General features: G+C 37.2%; 1 protein-coding gene and 1 pseudogene across 1 annotated transcript; one reads left to right on the top strand and one right to left on the bottom strand.

The window, feature by feature from the left end:
* Positions 1-13,487: 13,487 nt before the first annotated feature.
* On the bottom strand, positions 13,488-14,412 carry LOC116467957 (matrin-3-like; annotated as a pseudogene).
* Positions 14,413-14,653: 241 nt separating this feature from the next.
* LOC116467956 (matrin-3-like) lies at positions 14,654-16,481 on the top strand. The gene is given in 2 exon segments (XM_032755241.2): positions 14,654-15,184; positions 15,186-16,481. Coding segments are annotated over 2 exon segments (1,827 nt in total).
* The last annotated feature ends 7,587 nt before the right edge of the window (positions 16,482-24,068 follow it).

Below are 24,068 nucleotides of genomic sequence, written 5' to 3'. Positions count from 1 at the left end.
TATTATGTACCCATAAAAATTAAAAATAACAATTTTTTTAAGTATTGAAATACATTTTAAAAATTAGAGCAGGCCGGATGCAGTGGCTCATGCCTGTAATCCCAGCACTTTGGGAAGCTGAGGCAGGCAGATCACGAGGTCAGAAGATCGAGACCATCCTGGCTAGCATGGTGAAAACCCGTCTCTACTAAAAAAAAACAAAAAAATTAGCCAGGCATGGTGGCAGGCACCTGTAGTCCCAGCTACTCGGGAGGCTGAGGCAGGAGAATGGTGTGAATCTGGGAGGTGGAGCTTACAGTGAACCCAGATCGCGCCAATGCACTCCAACCTGGGCGACAGAATGAGATTCCATCTCAAAAAAAAAAAAAAAAAAAAGAAGAAGAAAAAAGTATATAGCATATAGCATTGGGTATATTATTATTATTATTATTATTATTATTATTGTTTATACTTTAAGTTCTGGGGTACATGTGCAGAATGTGCAGGTTTGTTACCTAGGTATACACATGCCATGGTGGTTTGTTGCAACCATCAACTCTTCATCTACATTAGGTATTCCTCCTAATACTATCCCTCTCCTAGCTCCCCACCTCCCAACAGGCCCCAGTATGTGATGTTCCTCTCCCTGTGTCCATGTGTTCTCACTGTTCAATTCCCACTTATGAGTAAGAACATGTGGTGTTTGGTTTTCTGTTCTTGTGTTAGTTTGCTGAGAATGATGGTTTCCAGCTTCGTCCATGTCCCTACAAAAGACACGAACTCATCCTTTTTTATGGCTACATAGTATTCCATGGTGTATATGGGCCACACTTTCTTTACTCAGTCTATCATTGATGGGCATTTGGGTTGGTTCCAAGTCTTTGCTATTGTGAACAGTGCCACAATAAACATACATGTGCATGTGTCTTTATAGTGGAACGTTTTATAATCCTTTGGATATATACCCAGTAATGGGATTGCTGGGTCAAATGGTATTTTTAGTTTTAGATCCTGAGGAATCACCACATTTTCTTCCACAATGGTTGAACTAATTTACACTCCCACCAATAGTGTAAAAGCATCCTGTTTCTCCACATCCTCTCCATCATCTGTTGTTTCCTGACTTTTTAATGATCACCATTCTAACTGGCATGAGTTGGTATCTCGCTGCGGTTTTGATTTGCATTTCTCTAATGATCTATGATGATGGGCTTTTTTTCATATGTTTGTTGGCTGCACTGATGTCTTCTTTTGAGACGTGTCTGTTCATATCCTTTGCCTACTTTTTGATGGGGTCATTTGATTTTGTCTTGTAAATTTAAGTTCTCTGTAGATTCCGAATATTAACCCTTTGTCAGATGTATAGATTGCAAAATTTTTCTCCCATTCTGCAGGTTGCCTGTTCACTCTAGTTTCTTTTGCTGTGCAGAGACTCCTTAGTTTAATTACATCCATTTGTCAATCTTGACATTCATTGCCATTGCTTTGGTGTTTTAGTCATGAAGTCTTTGCCTATGACTATGTCCTGAATGGTATTGCCTAGGATTTCTTCTAGAGATTTTGTGGTTTTATGTCTTACTGGTCTTGTGTTAGTCACTAATCCATCTTGAGTAAATTTTTTGTGTAAGGTGTAAGGGAAGGGTCCAGTTTCAGCCTTCTGCATACGGCTAGCCAGTTTTCCCAACACCATTATTAAATAGGGAATCCTATCCTCATTGCTTGTTTTTGTCAGGTTTGTCAAAGATCAGATGGTTGTAGATGTGAGGTGTTATTTCTGAGGCCTCTGTTCTGTTCCATTGGTCTATATATCTGTTATGGTACAAGTAACATGGTATTTTTGTTACTGTAGCCTTGTTGTATAGGTTGAAGTCAGGTAGCATGATGCCTCCAGCTTTGTTCTTTGTGCTTAGGATTGTCTTGGCTGTGCTGGCTCTTTTTTGGTTCCATATGAAATTTAAAGTAGTTTTTTTTTTTTTTTTTTTTTCCAATTCTGTGAAGAAAGTCAATGGTAGCTTGATGGGGATAGCAATGAATCTATAAATTACTTTGGGCAGTATGGTCATTTTCAAGATATTGATTCTTCCTATCCATGAGCATGGAATGTTCTTCCATTTGTTTTTGTCCACTCTTATTTCCTTGAGCAGTGGTCTGTAGTTCTCTTTTGAGACTTCCTTCATATCTCTTGTAAATTGTATTCCTAGGTATTTTATTGTCTTTGCAGCAGTTGCGAATGGGAGTTCACTCCTGATTTGGCTCTCTGTTTGTCTGTTATTGGTGTATAGGAATGCTTGTGATTTTGGCACATTGATGTTGTATTCTGAGATGGCTGAAGTTGCTTATCAGCTTAAGGAGATTTGAGGATGAGACAATGGGGTTTCTAAATATACAATCATGTCATCTGCAAACAGAGACAATTTGACTTCCTCTTTTCCTAGTTTAATACACTTGATTTCTTTTTCTTGCCTGATTGCCCTGGCCAGAACTTCCAACACTATGTTGGAATAGGAGTGGTGAGAGAGGGAATCCTTTTCTTGTGGTGGTTTTCCAAGTGAATGCTTCCAGCTTTTGCCCTTTCTCTGTGATATTGGCTATGGATTTGTCATAAATAACTCTTATTATTTTGAGACAAGTTGCATCAATACGTAATTTATTGAGAGTTTTTAGCATGAAGGGCTGGTGAATTTTGTTGAAGGCCTTTTCTGCATCTATTGAGATGATCATGTGGTTTTTGTCATTGGTTTTGTTTATGTAATTAATTAGTTTTATTGATTTGTGTATGTTGTACCAGCCTTGCATGCCTGGGATGAAGCCGACTTGATCACGGTGAACAAGATTTTTGATGTGCTGCTGGATTCAGTTTGCCGGTATTTTATTGAGGATTTTAACATCAATGTTCATCAGTGATATTGGCCTGAAGTTTTCTTTTTTGTTGTTGTTGTGTTTCTGCCAGGTTTTTCATATTAGGATGATGCTGGCCTCATAAAATAGGGAGGATTCCCTCTTTTTCTATTGTTTGGAATAGTTTCAGAAGGAATGGTACCAGCTCCTCTTTGTATCTCTGGTAGAATTTGGCTGTGAATCTATCTGGTTCTGGACTTTTTTTGGTCAGTAGGCTATTAATTGCTGCCTCAGTTTCAGAGCTTGTTATTGGTCTATTAAGGGATTCGGCTTCTTCTTGGTTTAGTCTTGGGAGGGTGTATGTGTCCAGGAACTTATCCATTTCTTCTAGATTTTCTAGTTTATTTGCATAGAGGTGTTTAAAGTATTCTCTGATGGTAGTTTGTATTTCTGTGGGACTAGTGGTGATATCCCCTTTATCATTTTTTATTGCATCTATTTGATTCTTCTCAATTTTCTGTTTTGTTTGTCTGGCCAGTGGTCTATTTTGTTGATCTTTTCAAAAAGCCAGCTCCTGGATTCATTGATTTTTTTGAAGAGTTTTCTGTGTCTCTATCTCCTTCAGTTCTCCTCTAATCTTAGTTATTTCTTGCCTTGGCTAGCTTTTGAATTTGTTTGCTCCTGCTTCTCTAGTTCTTTTAAATGTCATGTTAGGGTGTCGATTTTAGATCTTTCCTGTTTTCCATTCTGGGCATTTAGTGCTATAAATTTCCCTCTACACACTGCTTTATATGTGTCCCACAGATTCTGGTATGTTGTGTCTTTTTCTCATTGGTTTCAAAGAACATCTTTATTTCTATCTTAATTTTGTTATTTACCCAGTAAGTCATTCAGGAGCAGGTTGATCAGTTTCCATAGAGTTGTGTGGTTTTGGGTGAGTTTCTTAATCTTGAGTTCTAATTTGATTGTGCTGTGGTCTGAGAGATGGTTTGTTATGATTTCCATTATTTTACATTTGCTGGGGAGTGTTTTACTTCCAATTATGTGGTCAATTTTAGAGTAAGTGTAATGTGGTGCTGAAAAGAATGTATATTCTGTCGATTTGGGGTGGAGAGTTCTGTAGGTGTCTATTAGGTCTGCTTGGTCAAGAGCTAAGTTCAAGTCCTGGATATCCTTGTTAATTTTCTGTCTCATTGATGTGTCTAATATTGAAAGTGGGGTGTTAAAGTTTCCTACTATTATTGTGTGTGAGTCTGAATCTCTTTGTAGGTCTCTAAGAACTTGCTTAATGAATCTGGGATTCATAAATATTTCTCTATCCCTTTATTGGTAAATCTTTCTCCATCCCTTTATTTTGAGCCTATGTGTGTCTTTGCATTTGAGATGGGTTTCCTGAATACAGCACACACATGGGTCTTGACTCTTTATCTAATTTGCCAGTCTGTGTCTTTCAACTGGGGCATTTAGCCAGTTTACATTTAAGGTTAATATTGTTATGTGTGAATTTGATCCTACCATTATGATGCTAGCTGGTTATTTTGCCCATTAGTTGATGCAGTGTTTTCATAGTGTCGATGGTCTTTACAATTTGGTATGTTTTTGCAGTGGCTGGTGTCAGTTGTTCCTTTCCATGTTTAGTGCTTCCGTCAGGAGCTCTTATAAGGCAGGCTTGGTGGTGACAATTCTCTCAGCATTTGCTTTTCTATAAAGGATTTTATTTCTCCTTCGCTTATGAAGCTTAGTTTGGCGGGATATGAAATTCTGGGTTGAAAATTCTTTTCTTTAAGAATGTTAAATATTGGCCCCCACTCTCTTCTGGCTTGTAGAGTTTCTGCCAAGAGATCCACTGTTAGTCTGATGGGTTTCCCTTTGTGGGTAACCAGACCTTTCTCTCTGGCTGCCCTTAACATTTTTTCCTTCATTTCAACCTTGGTGAATCTGACAATTATGTGTCTTGGAGTTGCTCTTCTCGAGGAGTATCTTTGTGGTGTTCTCTGTATTTCCTGAATTTGAATGTTGGCCTGCCTTGCTAGGTTTGGGAAGTTCTCCCGGATAATATCCTGAAGAGTGTTTTACAACTTGGTTCCATTCTCTGCATCACTCTCAGGTACACCAATCAAATGTAGATTTGGTCTTTTCACATAGTCCCATATTTCTTGGGAGGCTTCGTTCATTTATTTTCACTCTTTTTCTCTAATCTTGTTTTCTCATTTTATTTCATTGAGTGATCTTAAATCTCTGATATCCTTTCTTCTGCTTGATCAATTCGGCTATTGATACTTGTGTATGCTTCACAAAGTTCTCGTGCTGTGTTTTTCAGCTCCATCAGGTCATTTATGTTCTTCTCTAAATTGGTTATTCTGGTTAGCAATTCAGCTAACCTATTCTCAAGGTTCTTAGCTTCCTTGCATTGGGTTAGAACATGCTCCTTTAGCTTGGAGGAGTTTGTTATTATCCACCTTCTGAAGCCTACTTCTGTCAATTCGTCAAACTCATTCTCTGCTCAGTTTTGTCTCCTTGCTGGTGAGGAGTTGTGGTCCTTTGGAGGAGAAGAGATGTTCTGGCTTTTAGAATTTTTAACCTTTTTGTTTCACCCCATCTTCATGGATTTATCTACCTTTGGTCTTCAATGTTGGTGGCCTTTGGATGGGGTCTCTGAGTGGACGTCTTTTTTGTTTATGTTGATACGATTCCTTTCTGTTTGTTAGTTTTCCTCCTAACAGTCAGACCCCTCTGCTGCAGGTCTGCTGGATTTCGCTGGAGGTCCACTCCAGACCCTGTTTGCCTGGGTATCACCAGCAGAAGCTGCAGAACAGCAAAGATTGTTGCCTGTTTCTACCTCTGGAAGCTTCCTTCCAGAGGGCCACCTGCCAGATGCCAGCTACAGCTCTCCTGTATGAGGTATCTGTTGGCCCTTACTGGGAGATGTCTCTAAGTCGGAATACATGGGGGTCACGGACCCACTTGAGGAGGCAGTCAGTCCCTTATCAGAGCTGTGCTAAGAGATCTGCTGCTCTTTTCAGAGCTGTCAGGCAGGGATGTTTAAGTCTGCTGAAGCTGGGCCGCAGCCATCCCTTCTCCCAAGTGCTCTGTCCCAGGGAGATGGGATTTGATCTATACTTCCCTGACTAAGGCTGCTTCCTTTTTTTTCAGAGATTCCCTGCCCAGAGAGGAGGAATCTAGAGAGGCTGTCTGGCCACAGCGGCCTTGCTGAACTGCAGTGGGCTCCAGCCAGTTGGACCTTCCCGGCAGCTTTATTTATACTGTGAAGGTAAAACCACCTACTCAAGCCTCAGCAATGCTGAATACCCCATCCCCCTACCAAGCTTTAGCGTCCCAGGTTGACTTCATACTGCTGTGCTGGCAGTGAGAATTTCAAGCTATTGTATCTTAGCTTGCTGGGCTCCGTGGAGATGGGACCTGCTGAGCCAGACCACTTGGCTCCCTGGCTTCAGTCCCCTTTCCAGGGAAGTGAACGGCTCTGTCTTGCTGGCATTCCAGGTGCCACTGGGGTATGAAAACAAACAAACAGACTCCTACAGCTAGCTCAGTGTCTGCCCAAATTGCTGCCCAGTTTTGTGCTTGAAACCCAGGGCCCTGGTGGTGTAGGCACCGGAGGGAATCTCCTGGACTGCTGGTTGTGAAGACCGTGGGAAAAGCGCAGTATCTGTGTCAGAGTGCACCGCTCCTCCCAGTACAGTCCCTCATGGCTTCCCTTGTCTGGGGGAGGGAAATCCCCCGACCCCTTATGATTCCTGAGTAAGGCGACACCCCACCCTGCTTTGACTCCCCCTCCATAGGCTGCACCCATTATCCAGCCAGTCCCAATGAGATGATCTGGGTACCTCAGTTGTAAATGCAGAAATCACCTGCCTTCTGCATCAATCTCTCTGGGAGCTGCAGACCAGAGCTGTTCCTATTAGGCCAGCCCATTGAGTACATTATTGAAGTATAACTTTTCTGATTGAACACAATCATTTGTAAATACAAGTCCTATATCATAAAAGTGAATAAATAAGAGATTGAAAAATTATAGATTTCAAAAAATAATAATGAGTCTTTTAGATAGATCAAATCAAAGAGAGGAAAACAATTTGGGAAAAATCATGATAGAAGTATAGTATTTGAATTAATTTCAAAAAATCAATTCATGATAAAAATTTTAAACTATTAATTGGATATGAATATAAGTACATATAATGAAATTACTACTTTAATAAATATGAAAATTAACTTCTATAAGTTGAGTTAAAAGCTGGCTTTCCCCTTCTGTAATGTGAGGATCTAGTGAGAAGATACTCATGTGTGAACTAGGAAGCACGCCCTCACCAAACACCAAACCTGCTGAAACCTTGTTCTTGGACTCCCTAGCCTCAAGAACTATGAGATGTAAGTTTCTGTTTATAAGCCACCCAGTCTGTGGTATTTTTGCTATAGCAGTCCACATGGACAAAGACACTTTATCCAGATACAGGGTACCAAGAATGCCTAGGAAATAGGTACAAAATTTTATTATCACAGGGGCTTATGCTAATCAGCTTCAAAATGACTCCCAATAATTCTTGCTTACTTTTTGGTATCCAATACACTCACACATTCCACTCCACTCCTGTGTGGGCCAGACCTAGTGACTTGCTTTTAAAAATAAAATATGACAAAAGTGTCACTTCACTTCTGAAACATGTCTATAAAAACTGTACCTCTGTTTGCTCACACTTTCTATATCACACTGTTTGTATGGTGAGATCCACAACACAAGGAACTTAGGGTGGCCTCTGGCCAACAGCCAGTGAGGAATTGTGTCCTTAATTACAATAACCCTTGAGGAATAACAACCATATGAGCAAGCTTACTGTGACTTTTAATGAGATCATAGCCCAGCCAACGTTATATTTGTATCCTTGTGAGAAACCTTAAAACAGAGTCCCCAGCTAAATCATGTCTGGATTCCTAACCATTGAAATTGGGAGATAATAGATGGATTTTTTAAGCCTCTATGTTTTGGGTACATTTGTTATGCCAAAGTAGATAACAAAAACAATGCGTCTTTAAACTTTGGTTTCTCCATTAAACCCAGTAAAATCTATAACAAAAGCGTAGGTCTGAAGCTGAGACTGAGTTTAAAATCTGGAGGAACATATTTCAGTAGATCCCATTCTTCTCTTTTGCTATAATTCAGTATATATTTTTTCTTAGGCTGAAGCTTTGTACAAAATTAAGTTATGTTATTACCAGTGTCTAGTGGTCTTAGATACGGAACTAGTGAATGTCAAAGAGACTCATTCAGCACATGCTTTATCTAAATTCTAAAGAGGCTATTAGCTTTTGTCATACCCTGATGATTCATTTGCTCTCTGGTTAAAACAAACAGGTTATTTCTAAAGAACCATTAACGCTTTACTATATATGGAATACAGACAGCTCTAATTGTTTCTATTTTTAAAATAATAATTTGATGGAATAAATTATGTGTTTGAATTTCTAATATTGAGAGGCTATCCCTTCTAGAAAATCTCAGTTTGATCATGAAATACTCATCTACTTAACTCAATTAAACTCAAAAATATACAATTGTTTATAAGGAGATCTGTTCTCACTAGGACAAAAAGCATTTGACATGCAAAAATAGTCCAGACAACTTCAATAAAGTAAAATATTTTTAAATTAAGTACTTGTATATTTTATACTTACCATAATCCTTAAATTGCTAAGAACTTTTTTTTTTTTTTTTTCATTTAACTTCTTTTATTATACTTTAGGTTTTAGGGTACATGTGCACAATGTGCAGGTTTGTTACATATGTATCCATGTGCCATGTTGATTTCCTGCACCCATTAGCTCGTCATTTAGCATTAGGTATATCTCCTAATGCTGTCCCTGCCCCCCCCCACCCCCCACCCCACAACAGTACCCGAAATGTGATGTTCCCCTTCCTGTGTCCATGAGTTCTCATTGTTCAATTCCCACCTATGAGTGAGAACATGCGGTGTTTGGTTTTTTGTCCTTGCGATAGTTTACTGAGAATGACGTTTTCCAGTTTCATCCATGTCCCTACAAAGGACACGAACTCATCATTTTTTATGGCTGCATAGTATTCCATGGTGTATATGTGCCACATTTTCTTAATCCAGTCTATTGTTGTTGGACATTTGGGTTGGTTCCAAGTCTTTGCTATTGTGAATAGTGCCGCAATAAACATACGTGTGCATGTGTCTTTATAGCAGCATGATTTATACTCCTTTGGGTATATACCCAGTAATGGGATGGCTGGGTCAAATGGTATTTCTAGTTCTAGATCCCTGAGGAATCGCCACACTGACTTCCACAATGGTTGAACTAGTTTACAGTCCCACCAACAGTGTAAAAGTGTTCCTATTTCTCCACATCCTCTCCAGCACCTGTTGTTTCCTGATTTTTTAATGATGGCCATTCTAACTGGTGTGAGATGGTATCTCACTGTGGTTTTGATTTGCATTTCTCTGATGGCCAGTGATGATGAGCATTTCTTCATGTGTTTTCTGGCTGCATAAATGTCTTCTTTTGAGAAGTGTCTGTTCATGTCCTTTGCCCACTTTTTGATGGCATGGTACTGGTACCACAACAGAGATATAGATCAATGGAACAGAACAGAGCCCTCAGAAATGATGCCGCATATCTACAACTATTTGATCTTTGACAAACCTGACAAAAACAAGAAATGGGGAAAGGATTCCCTATTTAATAAATGGTGCTGGGAAAACTGGCTAGCCATATGTAGAAAGCTGCAACTGGATCCCTTCCTTACACCTTATACAAAAATTAATTCAAGATGGATTAAAGGCTTAAATGTTAGACCTAAAACCATTAAAATCCTACAAGAAAACCTAGGCAATACCATTCAGGCCATAGGCGTGGGCAAGGACTTCATGTCTAAAACACCAAAAGCAATGGCAACAAAAGCCAAAATTGACAAATGGGATCTCATTAAACTAAAGAGCTTCTGCACAGCAAAAGAAACTACCATCAGAGTGAACAGGCAACCTACAGAATGGGAGAAAATTTTTGCAACCTACTCATCTGACAAAGGGCTAATATCCAGAATCTACAATGAACTCAAACAAATTTACAAGAAAAAAAGCTAAGAACTTTTAAGTAAAGTGGGAGTGGTGACTTACACCTTAATCCCAGCACTTTGGGAGGCCAAGGCCGGTGGATTGCTTGAGCCCAGGAGTCGCAATCTGGCTGAGATCAGATCTAGCTCAATCTCAGTCTGAGATCAGTCTGAGCTATATGGCCAAACCACATCTCCACCAAAAATCCACAAATTTAGGTGAGCATGTTATCACGTGCTTGGGAGTTGGAGGATGCAGTGAGCCCTGATCTTGCCACCCCACTCCAGCCTGAGTTACAGAGCAAGACCCTGACTCAAAAGAAGTAAATAAAATAGAGAAGTTATAAGTGGATTTGAGACTTACATTTTTATTGAGATTTTTGTGTACTTTTTAATACCTATTAGACTATTTATGTAGTTGAAAGTAATTCAGCAGCTAGAGGATCTGCTGAAGATTTCTCTAATGAGTAAGGAAATATATGAAACTGTATTTTTGAAGGTAGTCATAGGAGAAAAATACAGCATTATTGAAAGTACTCTATTGAGTTTAATATAGTGATATAGATGGAAAGGTGGATGGATGAGTGGACAGAAGGCTAGAGACAGATAAATGAAAAGATATAAAAAACAGAGGGGGGCATTTTACATAATCTCCTGTGTCATTTATTCTTCCTTCACACAGGATTTCTCTTCTGACTGAATTTTCATTTCATGCATGTACATCTTTAATGATTTTTCTTAGAGAAAGTATGTTAAATAGTTATATTCTGGGTCCTGGTATGTTCAAATTGTTTTCCTTTTATTTGGATGTTTTCATTTTTATATATCTTGATTGAGGTATAATTTACATATCATAAAATCCACTCATTGAAAATCAATGACTTTTAGCAAATTTATAGATTTACAAAATAATCTCCATAGTCCAGTTTTAGAAGATTGACATCATACAAAAAAGTTCATTTCTGTGCCTTTGTAGTCAGTTCCTGTTTCTATCCTCAACCAGATGCAACCCCTAATCTGCTTTTTGTTTATATAAATCTGCCTTTCTGGACATTTTATAGAAATGTATCATATGAGAGTCCTTTGCACCTGGCCTCTTTCAGTTATTGTTTCTGAGATTCATTCATATAACACAACGTATGCATAATTTATTCTTTTCAATGCCTAATAATACACCACTGTTAAGTTACACCATGTTTTGTTCATCCACTTACCAGTTAATGAAAATTTGGATAATGTCCTGTTTGGAGCTGTAAGAAACGGTACTGTTTTGGATACCGCGATGGTTAATACTGAGTGTCAACTTAATTGGATCGAAAGATGCAAAGTACTGTTCCTAGGTGTGTCTGTGAGATATTTCCAAAGAGATTAACATTTGAGTCAGTGGACTGAGAGAGGCAGACTCACCCTGAATTCGGATGGGCACCATCTAATCAGCTGTCAGCATGGCTACAATAAAGCAAGCAGGAGAAGATGGAATAACAGACTTGCTGAGTCTTCTGGCTTTCATATTTCTCCCATCAGATGCCTCCTGCCCTCGAACATCAGACCCCAAGTTCTTCTGCTTTTGGGCTCTTGTACTTAACACCAACAGGGGCTCTCGGTCCTTTGGCCACAGACTGAAGGCTGCACTGTTGGCTTCAGTACTTATGAAGTTTTGGGATACAGAGTGAGCCACTACAGGCTTCCTTGCTCCTCAACTTGCAAGCAGCCTATCATGGGACTTTACCTTGTGGTCATGTGAGTCAATCCTCCTTAATAAACTCCCTTTCATATACATATACATCTTATTAGCTCTGTCCCTCTAGAGAACCTTGACTAATACAAACACTGACATGCGAGAATGTTCTATGGACATATACTTTTATTTCTCTTGTAGAAATGCCAAAAATGGAATAAAGGGGCATTTACTAAGGGTTATATGGTAAATTTATGTTTAATTTTTTTGGACAAATGTGAAACTCTTTTTAAGATGATTGAATCACTGAATATTTCCAAAAGCAGAGTGAAGGTTGTAGTTTCTCTACATTATTCACACTTATTATATTTGTCTTTTGTATTAAACATATGAGAATAGGTATCTTGTGTCTCATTCTTATGGGTATATAATGCTAGCTCATTATAGTTCGAATTTGCATTTTTTTTAATGATTGATGATTTTGAGCATCTTCTCATGTGCTTACCAAAATGGAGATATCTTCTCCAGTGAACTGTTCATATCCTTTGCCTTTTTTTTTTTTTTTATGATGGGGGGACTCGACTGCAACTCTGCCTCCTGGTTCATCCATTCTCTGCCTCACCTGATACTGGACTACAGGTCCCCTTGTGGTTTTAGTAGAGACAGGGTTTCACCGTGTTAGCCAGGATGGCCTGATCTCCTGACCTCGTGATCCTCCCGCCTCAGCCTCCCAAAGTGCTGGGATTACAGGCGTGAGCCACTGCTCCCGACCATCCTTTGCCCCTTTTTAAAATTAGATTCTTTGTCTCACAGGTTTCTGAAATACTGTTAATTTTTCTTAATATATATAATCTTCTTTTTTTTTTTTTTTTGGTTAACATTCCAAACATGTATAACCAATGAAGATGGCCTAAGGTTTTCTTTTTACTAGTATTCACTTCAGTAACTTGAATCCACAGATGTAAGCAGTATATAACAAGAACGTTACAAGCAAACACAAATTATGCATGTAAATTTCTGTTCACAAAGGTCACATGTGCAGGTACATGAATTAGAAGCATGCATCTAGGATTATGGCCAAACTGTGTTTAAAATGCAGAAATGTAAAATTACATCATGAAAATATGAAGAGAGGGTCTACACACTTCAAAAATCAAATGTTGCTTATACTAGAGATGTGTGACAATTATGGGATTCAAGTGACAAGCAATAAGATCTCAAAAATTAATACTGGTCAAAGAGAACGGGAATATTTTTACATTTCACTGAAAATACATTGACTACTAGAATACGAAATCTAGCAGGAACTCAGGGGAAAGATTACAAATTCTAAAGCCAATTACTTAATATTTCTTATTACCTAAACAACAGAATAACATTAACAGAAAACTGCACCTGCATTTGAATTGCCAATCTCACATTAATGAAGTTCCCCAAAAATGAAATGCAACCAAAACAGGTTCAAACTCCAAATGAAAGTCTGCAAAGCTCAGATTAAAACATGGAATGTTTCAGATGAAAGTAATGAAAATACTATTGGTTTTGTTATTTATTGAATGGAATAAAATGTTGACATTTCTTTCAAACTCGGAACTACTACATTTCATTTTTCCAAATGGTTCTACATTTTTTTCTTAGTGGTGCAAGTTGTCTTAAGTAGCTTAGGAAGTCGGTCTCTGCAAAGTACTTTTGTCTGTTGCCATTCTGATAAAACAAAAACTATTCATTAACTTAATCATATGTGTATTTTTTTTGCTATAACACTTCACACATGAACAGACATCTATTATTTCTCCACTAAAACAAGAGTACAATAGTTTTCTTCTATCAGTATTGTATTTAAGAAAGGTTAACATTAAAAACAAAGAACCATTATTTTCTTTGAAATCATTAAATCTTCTTGCACATCTTAAGTTTCCTTCTTCTGTCTGCATTTGTCTGCCAATTTATTCAGAGATTTCTTTAATTTCTGATAATGAGGAAGGGGGATGCAACGAGTATTCTTTGCAACTTCTTCATTTGTATAAAAGAGTGATCACAGCTTACAGTAAAACCCTGTTTTAGGTATCACACAGTCTATACCAACAGGAACATTGGGCTGATATGATCCAATTCTACACTCATCTGGGATTGTATAGTCCTCCTTGTTCTCATCACTTTGACCATCTGCGTTTTCAGTTGTATCTTTGTTGGGATCATCAGCATTCTCAGCAGATTCAGCACCTGGTTCTGCGTTTTCCTCATTTTTACTTCCATTTTCCAATGCTGCTTCGTTTTCTTGATCAAGTTCCTCAATCTTGTCCACTTTATTTTCAACCAAACCATCATCATTTCTGTCACCAGATTTAAATGCCATGCCCGATTTACGAAGTTTCTGAAATTCCAAATCTTTCTCATCACCAACCTCATCTAGAGTGACAAAACCTTCCATACTCCCTGGGAAACGATGCTTTTTAAGCTTTTTCTTTGCTGCTGCTGAAGCATTTGCATCATTTTTCACAGTATCTGAAGGTTCCTTTTCTCCATCAGAAGCCACATCACCTAAATTAGCAAGATCAGTCTTGTCTCCCACTAAGCTGCCACTTTCTAGCAGTGCTGCTGCTGCTGCTTCTTCAACTACAAGTAGCTCATCTTCAGATTCAAGAAGCATATTCGGTTCCTGCTCTGTCTGGTCATCCTTTGTGTCTTTCTCACCATCTTCACTGGACTTCTTGTTCTTTATCTTCGGTTGAACTTTCAGTCTTCTGGGAACCATCTTGGATTTCTTGTCACTTGGAGATTCTTTGCCGTCACTTGGAGTGTTCTTGGGCTGCAGCCACTGCTGCCACCTCTCACCAGCGCCGTTGCTGCGGGGGATTGTGGGAGCCTCCGCGATCTGCTCGCTGGGAGAGAGTTGACTGCTGGTTCTCAGTTTGAAGAAGATTCTGCAGTCGTTATTGATCCTTTTTCTTGGCTATACCATTTTTTGAAGCAAAGTTTACCTAGATTTCTAGTTTGAACTTTCTTTTTGGCCGTCTTTAAAAAAAATTTTTTTTAAATCTATAAAATAGACAAGAGCTAGTTCTACAATGTCCAAGTCATTCCAACAGTCATATCTCAGTAGGGACTCACAGGGTCATGGGTGTGACCTGTCTGCGGTAGGTATAGGCCTTCCTGCTGCTGTTACCCAGTCTTTAAGTATGTCAGCATCTCTTGGAAGGATGAACCAGGGTACTGCACGCCTTGCTAGTTTAATGAATCTTGGAACGAGTTCTTCATTGAATCAACAAGGAGCTCATAGTGCACGGTCTTCTGCTAGTACTTCTTCCCATAATTTACCGTCTATATTTAACATTGGAAGTAGAGGTCTACTCCCTTTATCTTCTTAACACCGTGGAGATGCAGACCAGGCCAGTAACATTTTGGCCAGTTTTGGTCTGTCTGCTAGAGACTTAGATGAACTGAGTCATTATCCAGAGGACAAGATGACTCCTGAGAATTTGCTCCAAATCCTTCCACAGCTTAAAAGGAGGAGAACTGAAGAAGGCCCTACCTTGAGTTATGGTAGAGATGACAGATCTGCTGCATGGGAGCCACCATATAGAGTACCTAGGGATGATTTGGAAGAAAAAAAGGCACTTTAGAAGAGAGAGTTTTGATGATCGTGGTTCTAGTCTCAACCTGGTGCTTCATTATGATCATGGAAGTCATTCTCAAGAATCTGGTTATTATGACAGAATGGATTATAAAGATGACAGATTACAAGATGGAGAAAGGTGTAGGGATGATTCTTTTTTTGGTGAGACCTTGCATAACTATCATAAATTTGACAGTGAGTATGAGAGAATGGGATGTGGTCATGGTCCTGGCCCCTTACAAGAGAGACCTCTCTTTGAGAAAAAGAGAGGCGCTCCTCCAAACAGCAATATTAAAGACTTTCATGGACTCTTACCGAAGGGTTATACCCATCTGTGCTCTATATGTGATTTGCCAGTTCATTCTAATGAGGAGTTAAGTCAACATATCAATGGAGCAAGCCACAGTCGTCGATGCCAGCTTCTTCTTGAAATCTACCCAGAATGGAATCCTGTCAATGATACAGAACACACAGTGGGTGATCCACTCATGTTGCAGCAGTCTTCAAACACAGCACCAGGAATTCTGGGATCTCCACCTCCCTCATTTCATCTTGGAGGACCAGCAATTGGACCAAGAGGAAATCTGGGTGCTGGAAATGGAAACCTGCAAAGACCTAGACACATGCAAAATGGCAGAGTGGAAACTAGCAGAGTTGTTCACATCATGGATTTTCAGAGAGGAAAAAACTTGAGATACCAGCTATTACAGCTGGTAGAACCATTTGGTGTCATTTCAAATCATCTGATTCTAAATAAAATTAATGAGGCATTTACTGAAATGGCAACCACAGAGGATGCTCAGGCTGCAGTGGATTATTATACAACCACACCAGCGTTAGTATTAGGCAAGGCAGTGGGAGTTCATTTATCCCAGAAGTATAAAAGAATAAAGAAACCTGAAGGAAAGCCAGATCAGAAGTTTGATCAAAGGCAAGAGCTTGGACGTGTGATACATCTCAGCAATTTGCCCCATTCTTGCTATTCTGATAGTGCTGTTCTCAAACGTGCTGAGCCTTATGGGAAAATAAAGAATTACATATTGATGAGGATGAAAAGTCAGGCTTTTATTGAGATGGAGACAAGAGAAGATGAAATGGCAATGGTTAACCACTGTTTGAAAAAAGCCCTTTAGTTTCAGGGAAGATGTGTGAAGGCAGACCTGTCTGAGAAATATAAAAAACTGGTACTGAGGATTCCAAACAGAGGCATTGATTTACTGAAAAAAGATAATATATATTACATTCTTTATGTTCTTCAGATTTCTATCTCTGTATCTTAAAGTATGTGGATGCCTTCTTCTGCCATTTCAAATCTTCTATTGAAAACCTCTAGAAAATCTTTTATTTTAGTCTTTTTACTTTTCAACTCCAGAATTTCCATTTGTTTCTCTTAATGTTTATTTTCTTTACCGGCATTCTGTCTATGTTGAATCATTGTGATCATTTTTTTTTTAATTCTTTGAAGATGGTTTTCATTTTTTAAATGTATTTTTAATAGCTGCTTTAAAAACTTTGTCTGCTAGTTTTAATATCAAACACTTTCTATTGGCTGCATTTTACTGGTGTGTGTGTCATATACTCTGTTGTCTCTTAACTTTCCATTGAAAAATTGTCATTTAAAATACCATATTTTTAGTGAATTCTAAGTTTTCTTCCAAAGGTTGTTTTGTTGCTCTTTTTTTGTTGTTGTTATTGTTTAGCACCTTGCCTGGATTAAATCTGAGCAATCTCATGACATTTGTTCACAGATATTTCTAATCAATTTGTGGAATTTAAATCTAAATTTTTAAGTCTGAGTCCCTAGGGATCACTTCTGTGTTTATATAGCTTAGTGTTCATGTCATCATTAGGCAAAAGTTGTGCTTATACATCTTGAGTCTAAAGGCTACCGCCCTTACTGGTGGTCATGTGTGTGTGCGTTGAAATAATGCATTCAAGGTGTTTCACAGGTATGTCTCACTCTCACTTTAGCTGGCCATCTTGTATATTTTCTGAAGTTGGGCACATTCCCAGTTAGCCAGGAATGTATGGATAGATGAGGCCCACTCTAGTTTCTCCCCCAAAAGCACAGCCTTCCAGCCAACCATAGGAATGTGTGGTGTGTTTATTATAACCCCTTACTGTTATTCATTTCCTGGATCTTTCTTTTACATTTTTGGCTAATCTGTCAAAATTTAAATCTGGTCCATTGCTTCTCATACATAATCACAATCTCTGGCTAGTGGATCTGCTGGCCTTTGTCATTCACTCTCTCTAAACTTGCTGATGTTACTGTCAATCTCACAAAATATATTCCTCTCTGAATCTGGAGATCCAGGGTCACAATGGGCTCTCTTTAGTGATGGGGTGTTTTGTTTTTCATGACTGGTCTCTGGTGGGATAACTGAGTCACTGAGGCTGAGTTAAGGGAATGAAGGAAGACTCAGATAAGAATGCCATAGTCTCACATGGTTTTGGACAAAGGTTTAGTAGTTTTCATGTATAAACCTTTTTAAATTTGTTGTGTGTCTTTGTATATCGTTACCAGAGCTCTGATATATATAGATAGATATATCTATCTATATATAGATATATCTATATTTGATATATATATATTTTATAAGCTGATGTATATATATATATATATATATTAAATGTATCTAGCTTGATCATTGCTTTTAGGGAAGATTTGATGATATCTTCATCCCATTCTGCCATAAAACCCATTGAAATGTCTTTCTTTGCTCCTTTCAAGAGACGTATGTTATTTCTGATGAGTGCAAGATTCTGACATTAGTTTTGTTTTCTTCCCCTCAAGTATCTACAGATTGTATTTTACAGTTTTTTACATTGTGTCATTAGTGATAGATTCAATGATTGTATGATTCTTTTTTGTTTCTTTTAAAAATCTCTAAATTTCCCCTCTGAAACTTTGTAGCATATATTCATTGTCCCTGGAGTTTAGCAGCTTCACTAAAGTTCAGCTCATGGAATCATTTTTATATATATTTGAAACTCAAGAGAATTTGCCTCTCCCTCTAATGATCACATTCAGCAAATGTTCTATTTGGGTTTCTTTTGAAGAGATCCAATGATATCTGCCTGGATTCAGTTTCAAGAAAAGAAAGACAGGTTATATATTTTGTATGGCCATTTATTTTAGCCTGCTGCTAAGAGATACAAGGGCACCCACTCTCTGACGAAAATATCTTAGAAAACTTGCTGTTTCGGAATTGCAATTGTGATTCCCTCAATATGCTGAAATTTACTTTCTCCAAGGAGAAAGTTGGAAAAAAGAGGAGTTTAAATTATATACCAAGGACATATTTTTTGTTCATCCATAAAATGTAAATAATCTGATCATTTTTAATATTTGATATAGTATTATCAAAAGTCCAAATAATTTGAGACATTAGAGTTGAAAGACAGTGATAGCATATCATACTGCAAACTATACACCATATAGGAAATACATTTAAAATATTTACTTTTGAGCCCAGAATTTTCTTTGAACCTCTCTCTTTTGTGTACCGTAACATTTTCAAGTTATTCTATATGCTGACTTTTTTCAAAAACCTTTTATCAGAAGCAACCATATTCTGACCTAGGTGATTTATTCATTGTTTCTTATATCCCTCTCCCACCCCCAATTAGATTTGCTATCAAATTGTTGCCCACATATTTACAGAATCCTATACACACATATATCTACTAGGAATCCAAGATTATATGCCAAACACAGTGTTTTAAAGTTATTGATCAAAATATTTAAATATTTGCTTTCTGTCCCTGAAAAAGAAATTATGGCGGGCTTGTTAGCGTCTCTACTTGCAGGAGGATTTTACTTCCCTATGCTCTTGGACCTAGGAGTGGTCAGATAACTTTTTTTGGCCACTTCAGAGCCGATGTTTTAAGAACTCATTGGTTTTCCATGTTTCTTTTTCCTCAACACCAACAATATTCTAGATATGAGCTCCTCTGCCTATTACAGATATGAAATTAAGGCAATGTGGTGTAGAACAAAAGCTGACCCACAATGAAAATTTAACTTAAATGACACACATTAGTTTTTATAAGCTGATGAGAATTGGGAGCAGTTTATGATCAAAGCAAAATTTAGCTTATTCTGATCAACGTACCTTTAAAAAATACAGCTTTCTCATACTTCTTTTGAAAGATCAAATAAAAATTTACATAAAATGTTTTCATTTTTTATTATATTCTCTGCAAAACTAATGATAAGAGAGGGCAGCTATGGTAAAGAAAACAATCTGCCTTTCTTATGTATATTGCCATTACTATTGAAATATTTCACCTCTGTGTTATTGAATTTTCTTCAGTTCTCATGAACTGCATTCCCAGACAAACTACAAATCACACACCAAGGATTTTACCTGTGTCTGCTTATTTAGTAGACTTACCATTACTCAGCTTTAATGAGACCTAGTCAGGCCTATAACCCTGCTGATTTTCACAGATATAAGTAAATCCAAAGTCCCAGACACTAGGCTACCCAGTTACAAACTATGAAACCCAGATATTAGAGGCACAGTGAGAATTGGTTGAGCAAATGAAAGAAAATGAAATAAATATTAACAACTTGGGAGCTGCCAAGTAAATTATTTGGCCAAGCATTGCTCTAGGCCAGAACCTAAGAAAAATTTCTCTAAAGCACTAAACAGAAAATATTTTAAGTTTTGCAAGCAATATGATAACTGCTGTTGTAGTGTGAAATCAGCTGTAGGCCTACAATTGATATGAGTGAGATTGTGTTCAAATAAAATTTTATTTACAAAATTAATTTAATATTTCTTAAATTGAATATTAACATTTTACTATATGAGGTATCTTCCAAACTATACCATTTTTGAAACCTGTATATTTGTTGATATGAGGAAGCTTACATTTTGACTTAAGTATAATTTAGCTAAAATAATTTATTTTATGATTATTCACAAAAATACTATAATAAATACTTTTTTTAATTATTCAGAATTAAATTAGCAATTTTCTGATAGGCAATTTGAGTTCAACAGTGAAAATTAAAGTCAACCTCAAATATATCTGTCACTACTAAAGGTAAACTATTAATCCGAGAAGTTGTTTTTATTTTAACATTGTAAATATGCATAGACATGGAAATCTGAATAATATCCAAAAATGTTTCGATTATAGAATAAGTTATTAGCCATGAGAAGTAATATTTGTTGCATGTAATAGCATACTTTCATTACAATTATAATCTAAGTAAAGTTGTATTATAATAAAAAGTATCGCAAATAAAATAAATACAATGTTATAGATTATATTTAAATAGTTAATCTCTTCAGTTACATATTTTATGCTTATTATTAACTACAAACTACTTTAAATTGCATGTAATTAATATGCATTGAAGGTCTACTTAATTACTTTTTGCTTTTCTTATATACCACAAATGTATATTTTAGGCCCTTATTTATCTTTTGATGTTTTATTTTCAATTTTTAAAAGCCAATAATAATTGATATCTACACCTTCATTCAAACTACCATTTCAGTGTTTCCCTGCCCTTGAGTTCACCTCCTCTGGTCAAGATTCTTTTCTGTATTGACCTAAATCTTCATTCTCAGAAAGTCTGAAACCCTCAGTATATGTTTCTTTTTTTTGTCTGATTTGTGAGATTTTCTATCAACGTTTACAATTGGGCATGGATATACTTGGAAAGTGCCCCAGAGAATCTGCTGGGATGTATACAGTCTACTTTGACTTCATTATGTAGACGCAATACTTTTTCACTTAAAAGTTAACGTGAATCACTCCATCCAGTAGATTAATCCTCCTTTTTTTCCATTAGTTTAATGACATAGGTAGTCCCAAAAGTCCAGGAGATAGTCTCCTCTTTCAATTTAGCGAATCCATTAACTGAGTTTTCTTTCTAGATTCATACCACTTTGAGAATTAATGTCTCCAAAGAAACTGAGCTCAAACATACCATGTAGGAAACAATTATTCTGCAATATGGTAGGTTTTTAGGTATATTATGATAGGAGCCCCTCCCATTTCCACATTTATTTTTTTCAGACTCAAGGATTCTGGCTGTATGGAAAGCCATACTGTATAAAGAATTTTGATTTAAAACATACTGTATCCTGAAGTACATTTTATCCTTTTAGGCATCTCTCTCAACTGGTGTCAAAATGAGTCTTCAATATGCCAGTGTTATCTTTCAGTTAGGCCAGCTTCTTCAGGTGATGAAATGTGTGGTAAAACAAATGCATTAAATTAGTATAAGTTTATTTCTGCACTTTACTTTCTCTGAAATGAATTCCTGATCATGCTTAATGTGAGAAATGACACAAAGCTAAGGTATGTTGATCATCTAAGGTTCCATCGTTGGGCTTTCATTCTCTACCAAGACCCGGTAGCAAGTCAGAGTCTGTTTCTCAGAAGGAGAATAGTATCATCTGCTAAACATGGCACAGATTTTATTCAAAATCCTGGAGATTTTCTCTGCAATTTTTCTTTCTGCTCACCAGAGACTCATATAGCACTCCTATATGCTACATACATTATAAATATTAATAAATCTGTTGAATAACAAGGCCCAACTATTAGAATGCCTTATACTACAGACTGAATCTGAATTTGCTGTGGAGTCATCTTCTTTTGCTCTCATACCGACTTATAAATGGCTATCTTGTGTACAATTCTGTAGATGAGCCAAAGTAGCACACTAAAAGGTAATATACAATACTTGAAAAATCCAAAATAGACTATTAAGTATTGTGCTCATAGTAGATAATGAGAGGTATGACAACTTGCCTTTCTCTTTGGAGAAGCTATCTTGACATGCTCCAGAGCATTGAAATAAAAAAATCTACACTGGGAAGGCAGGTTTATGAAATTGTGTTGGGTATATTTTCCACCTACTTTTTCATAAAATGTACTTGTGGCTTCCTCCTTATCAGGTTTAATCAGTAGGATGTCATTAGCTTAGTAGACCACTTAGATGTCTTTTGAATTGTCAAGATGATCAGTCTCCCTATTGACTATATTATGACATGGGAAAGAATTGGCAAAGTCCTGAAACAGCCTTCTAGAACTATACTGTTGGACCTGCCAGTTAAAAGCAAACCACTTGCAGATTAGTATGGAGAATAAGGAATTAGTCAGATCTATAGCTTCATACCAAGTGACACAGATTGTGATAAACTAAATACAGTCTCCCTAAGATGACCATGTCTTAATGTCAGAACCTATGAATATGTTACCTTACATGGCAAAAGAGACATTGTACATTCATTAAATTAAGGATCTTCACAATGGAAGATTATCCTGAATTATCCAGAGACTCCCAATATAAACACAAAGGTATTTGTATGAGGGAGGAAGAAGGGTCAGAATCATAAAGAAAAGATGTGCTGTCAGATGTAGAGTTCAACTGGGAGAGAAGCTTCAACAGTGTTGGCTTTGAAGATGGAAAGAGACCACAAACCAGGAAGTATAGGTGACCACTAAAAGCTGAAAAACTAATGAAACAAATTCTCCACTAAAATTTACAGAAAAGACCTGAGCACTTCAAATACCTTGATTTTAGCTTACTAAGCCTTATTTTGGATTTCTGATTGCCAGAACTATAAGATGATACATGAGGTTTTCAGTCACTAAGTTTTTGGTAATTTTAAAGCACAAGAAACTTCAACAGTGGTTATGGTGATTTGTCCCAATAAAAATATCAAAACTACAAATGAAAATTGAGTAATAAATTCAGTTCAATTGCCCTAACTAGCTAAGCCTTTATATTTCCTACGCTGAATTATGCCACAGATGATCTGGCAATTCAGTCTCATTAACTATAGTCTACTGCTGAGTCCAAGTTTCAGTCAACCAAACAATTCATGAATGGAGATACATCTACCTGCAGAAGCTAACATACCCCAGCATCTCTAGTAAATTCACTGACTATAGAAAAAAAAATCAAAATAAGAATTATTACTCCATTGCTGAGATAGAACATTCAAGAAATAGCACCCCCTTCCCCAAAGACACATATGGGCCTTACAAAATATCCTTGGAGAGTACATAGCTGTGACTCACTGAAGGGCAGAGAAATGGCTATGGTGGACTTGCCAGAAAAATGTTCTCCAAGGTGTGGTGAAAGTAATTCATAGGGGTGTGTCTCACCAGGGGCAGTTTTCTACAAAACCAGCCAAAAGTGGTACCAGAAGAGAGCAGCTGGTTGCTAAATGCTGGTGGCCTCCATGCATAGCAGAAGGCAGGCAGTGCTGAAGCTGTGGGCACTACAGGAGCCTAGTGCCAGGAAAAGCCAGGTACAGTGCAGGAACATACCAAATGAATGCAAAAACAGCAGAAAACAAAACTTTATGTTCTGCAGTGTTTCTTCACCACTCCTTATTGACAAAGCTTCAGTGTAAAATGTTAACAGAAAAATATTTAGAAGGGTTGATTTATTTTCACAGAACAGATAAAAAGGGGAAATTTATACATTAGAGATAATAAATCAATAAGTGGCACAGCATTGAAAACATCTAAAAATGAAAGACCATGAGACCATCTCAATATGTGTAATTTATCCAAATTCAGTTTTAAAATGTTTTTTAAATATGAACTATTGTGTGCTGAGTGAAAAGCCTTTAAAATGATATATTATAGATTTATATCAGTTTAATTTATTAAACACGTTCTGTCCACTCCTACTATGATCTTAAAATAAAAATAGTGCCAAAGGATTGTCATTTGTTTTCTTAGCCATGCTATTGAATTCACAGCATTTAAAAATTCATAATGATATTTCTTTCATTTGTTCTGCTATTTCTAGCTGTAAACTCGATTTTAAATTGGAAAATATGCTTACAATAAGTGTTACAAAATTGCACTTGCAGATA

The sequence above is a fragment of the Hylobates moloch genome, unplaced genomic scaffold (assembly GCF_009828535.3).
Source record: "Hylobates moloch isolate HMO894 unplaced genomic scaffold, HMol_V3 SCAFFOLD_5, whole genome shotgun sequence".
Taxonomy (NCBI): Eukaryota; Metazoa; Chordata; class Mammalia; order Primates; family Hylobatidae; genus Hylobates; species Hylobates moloch.
This window is presented reverse-complemented; position numbering and strand designations above follow the sequence as displayed.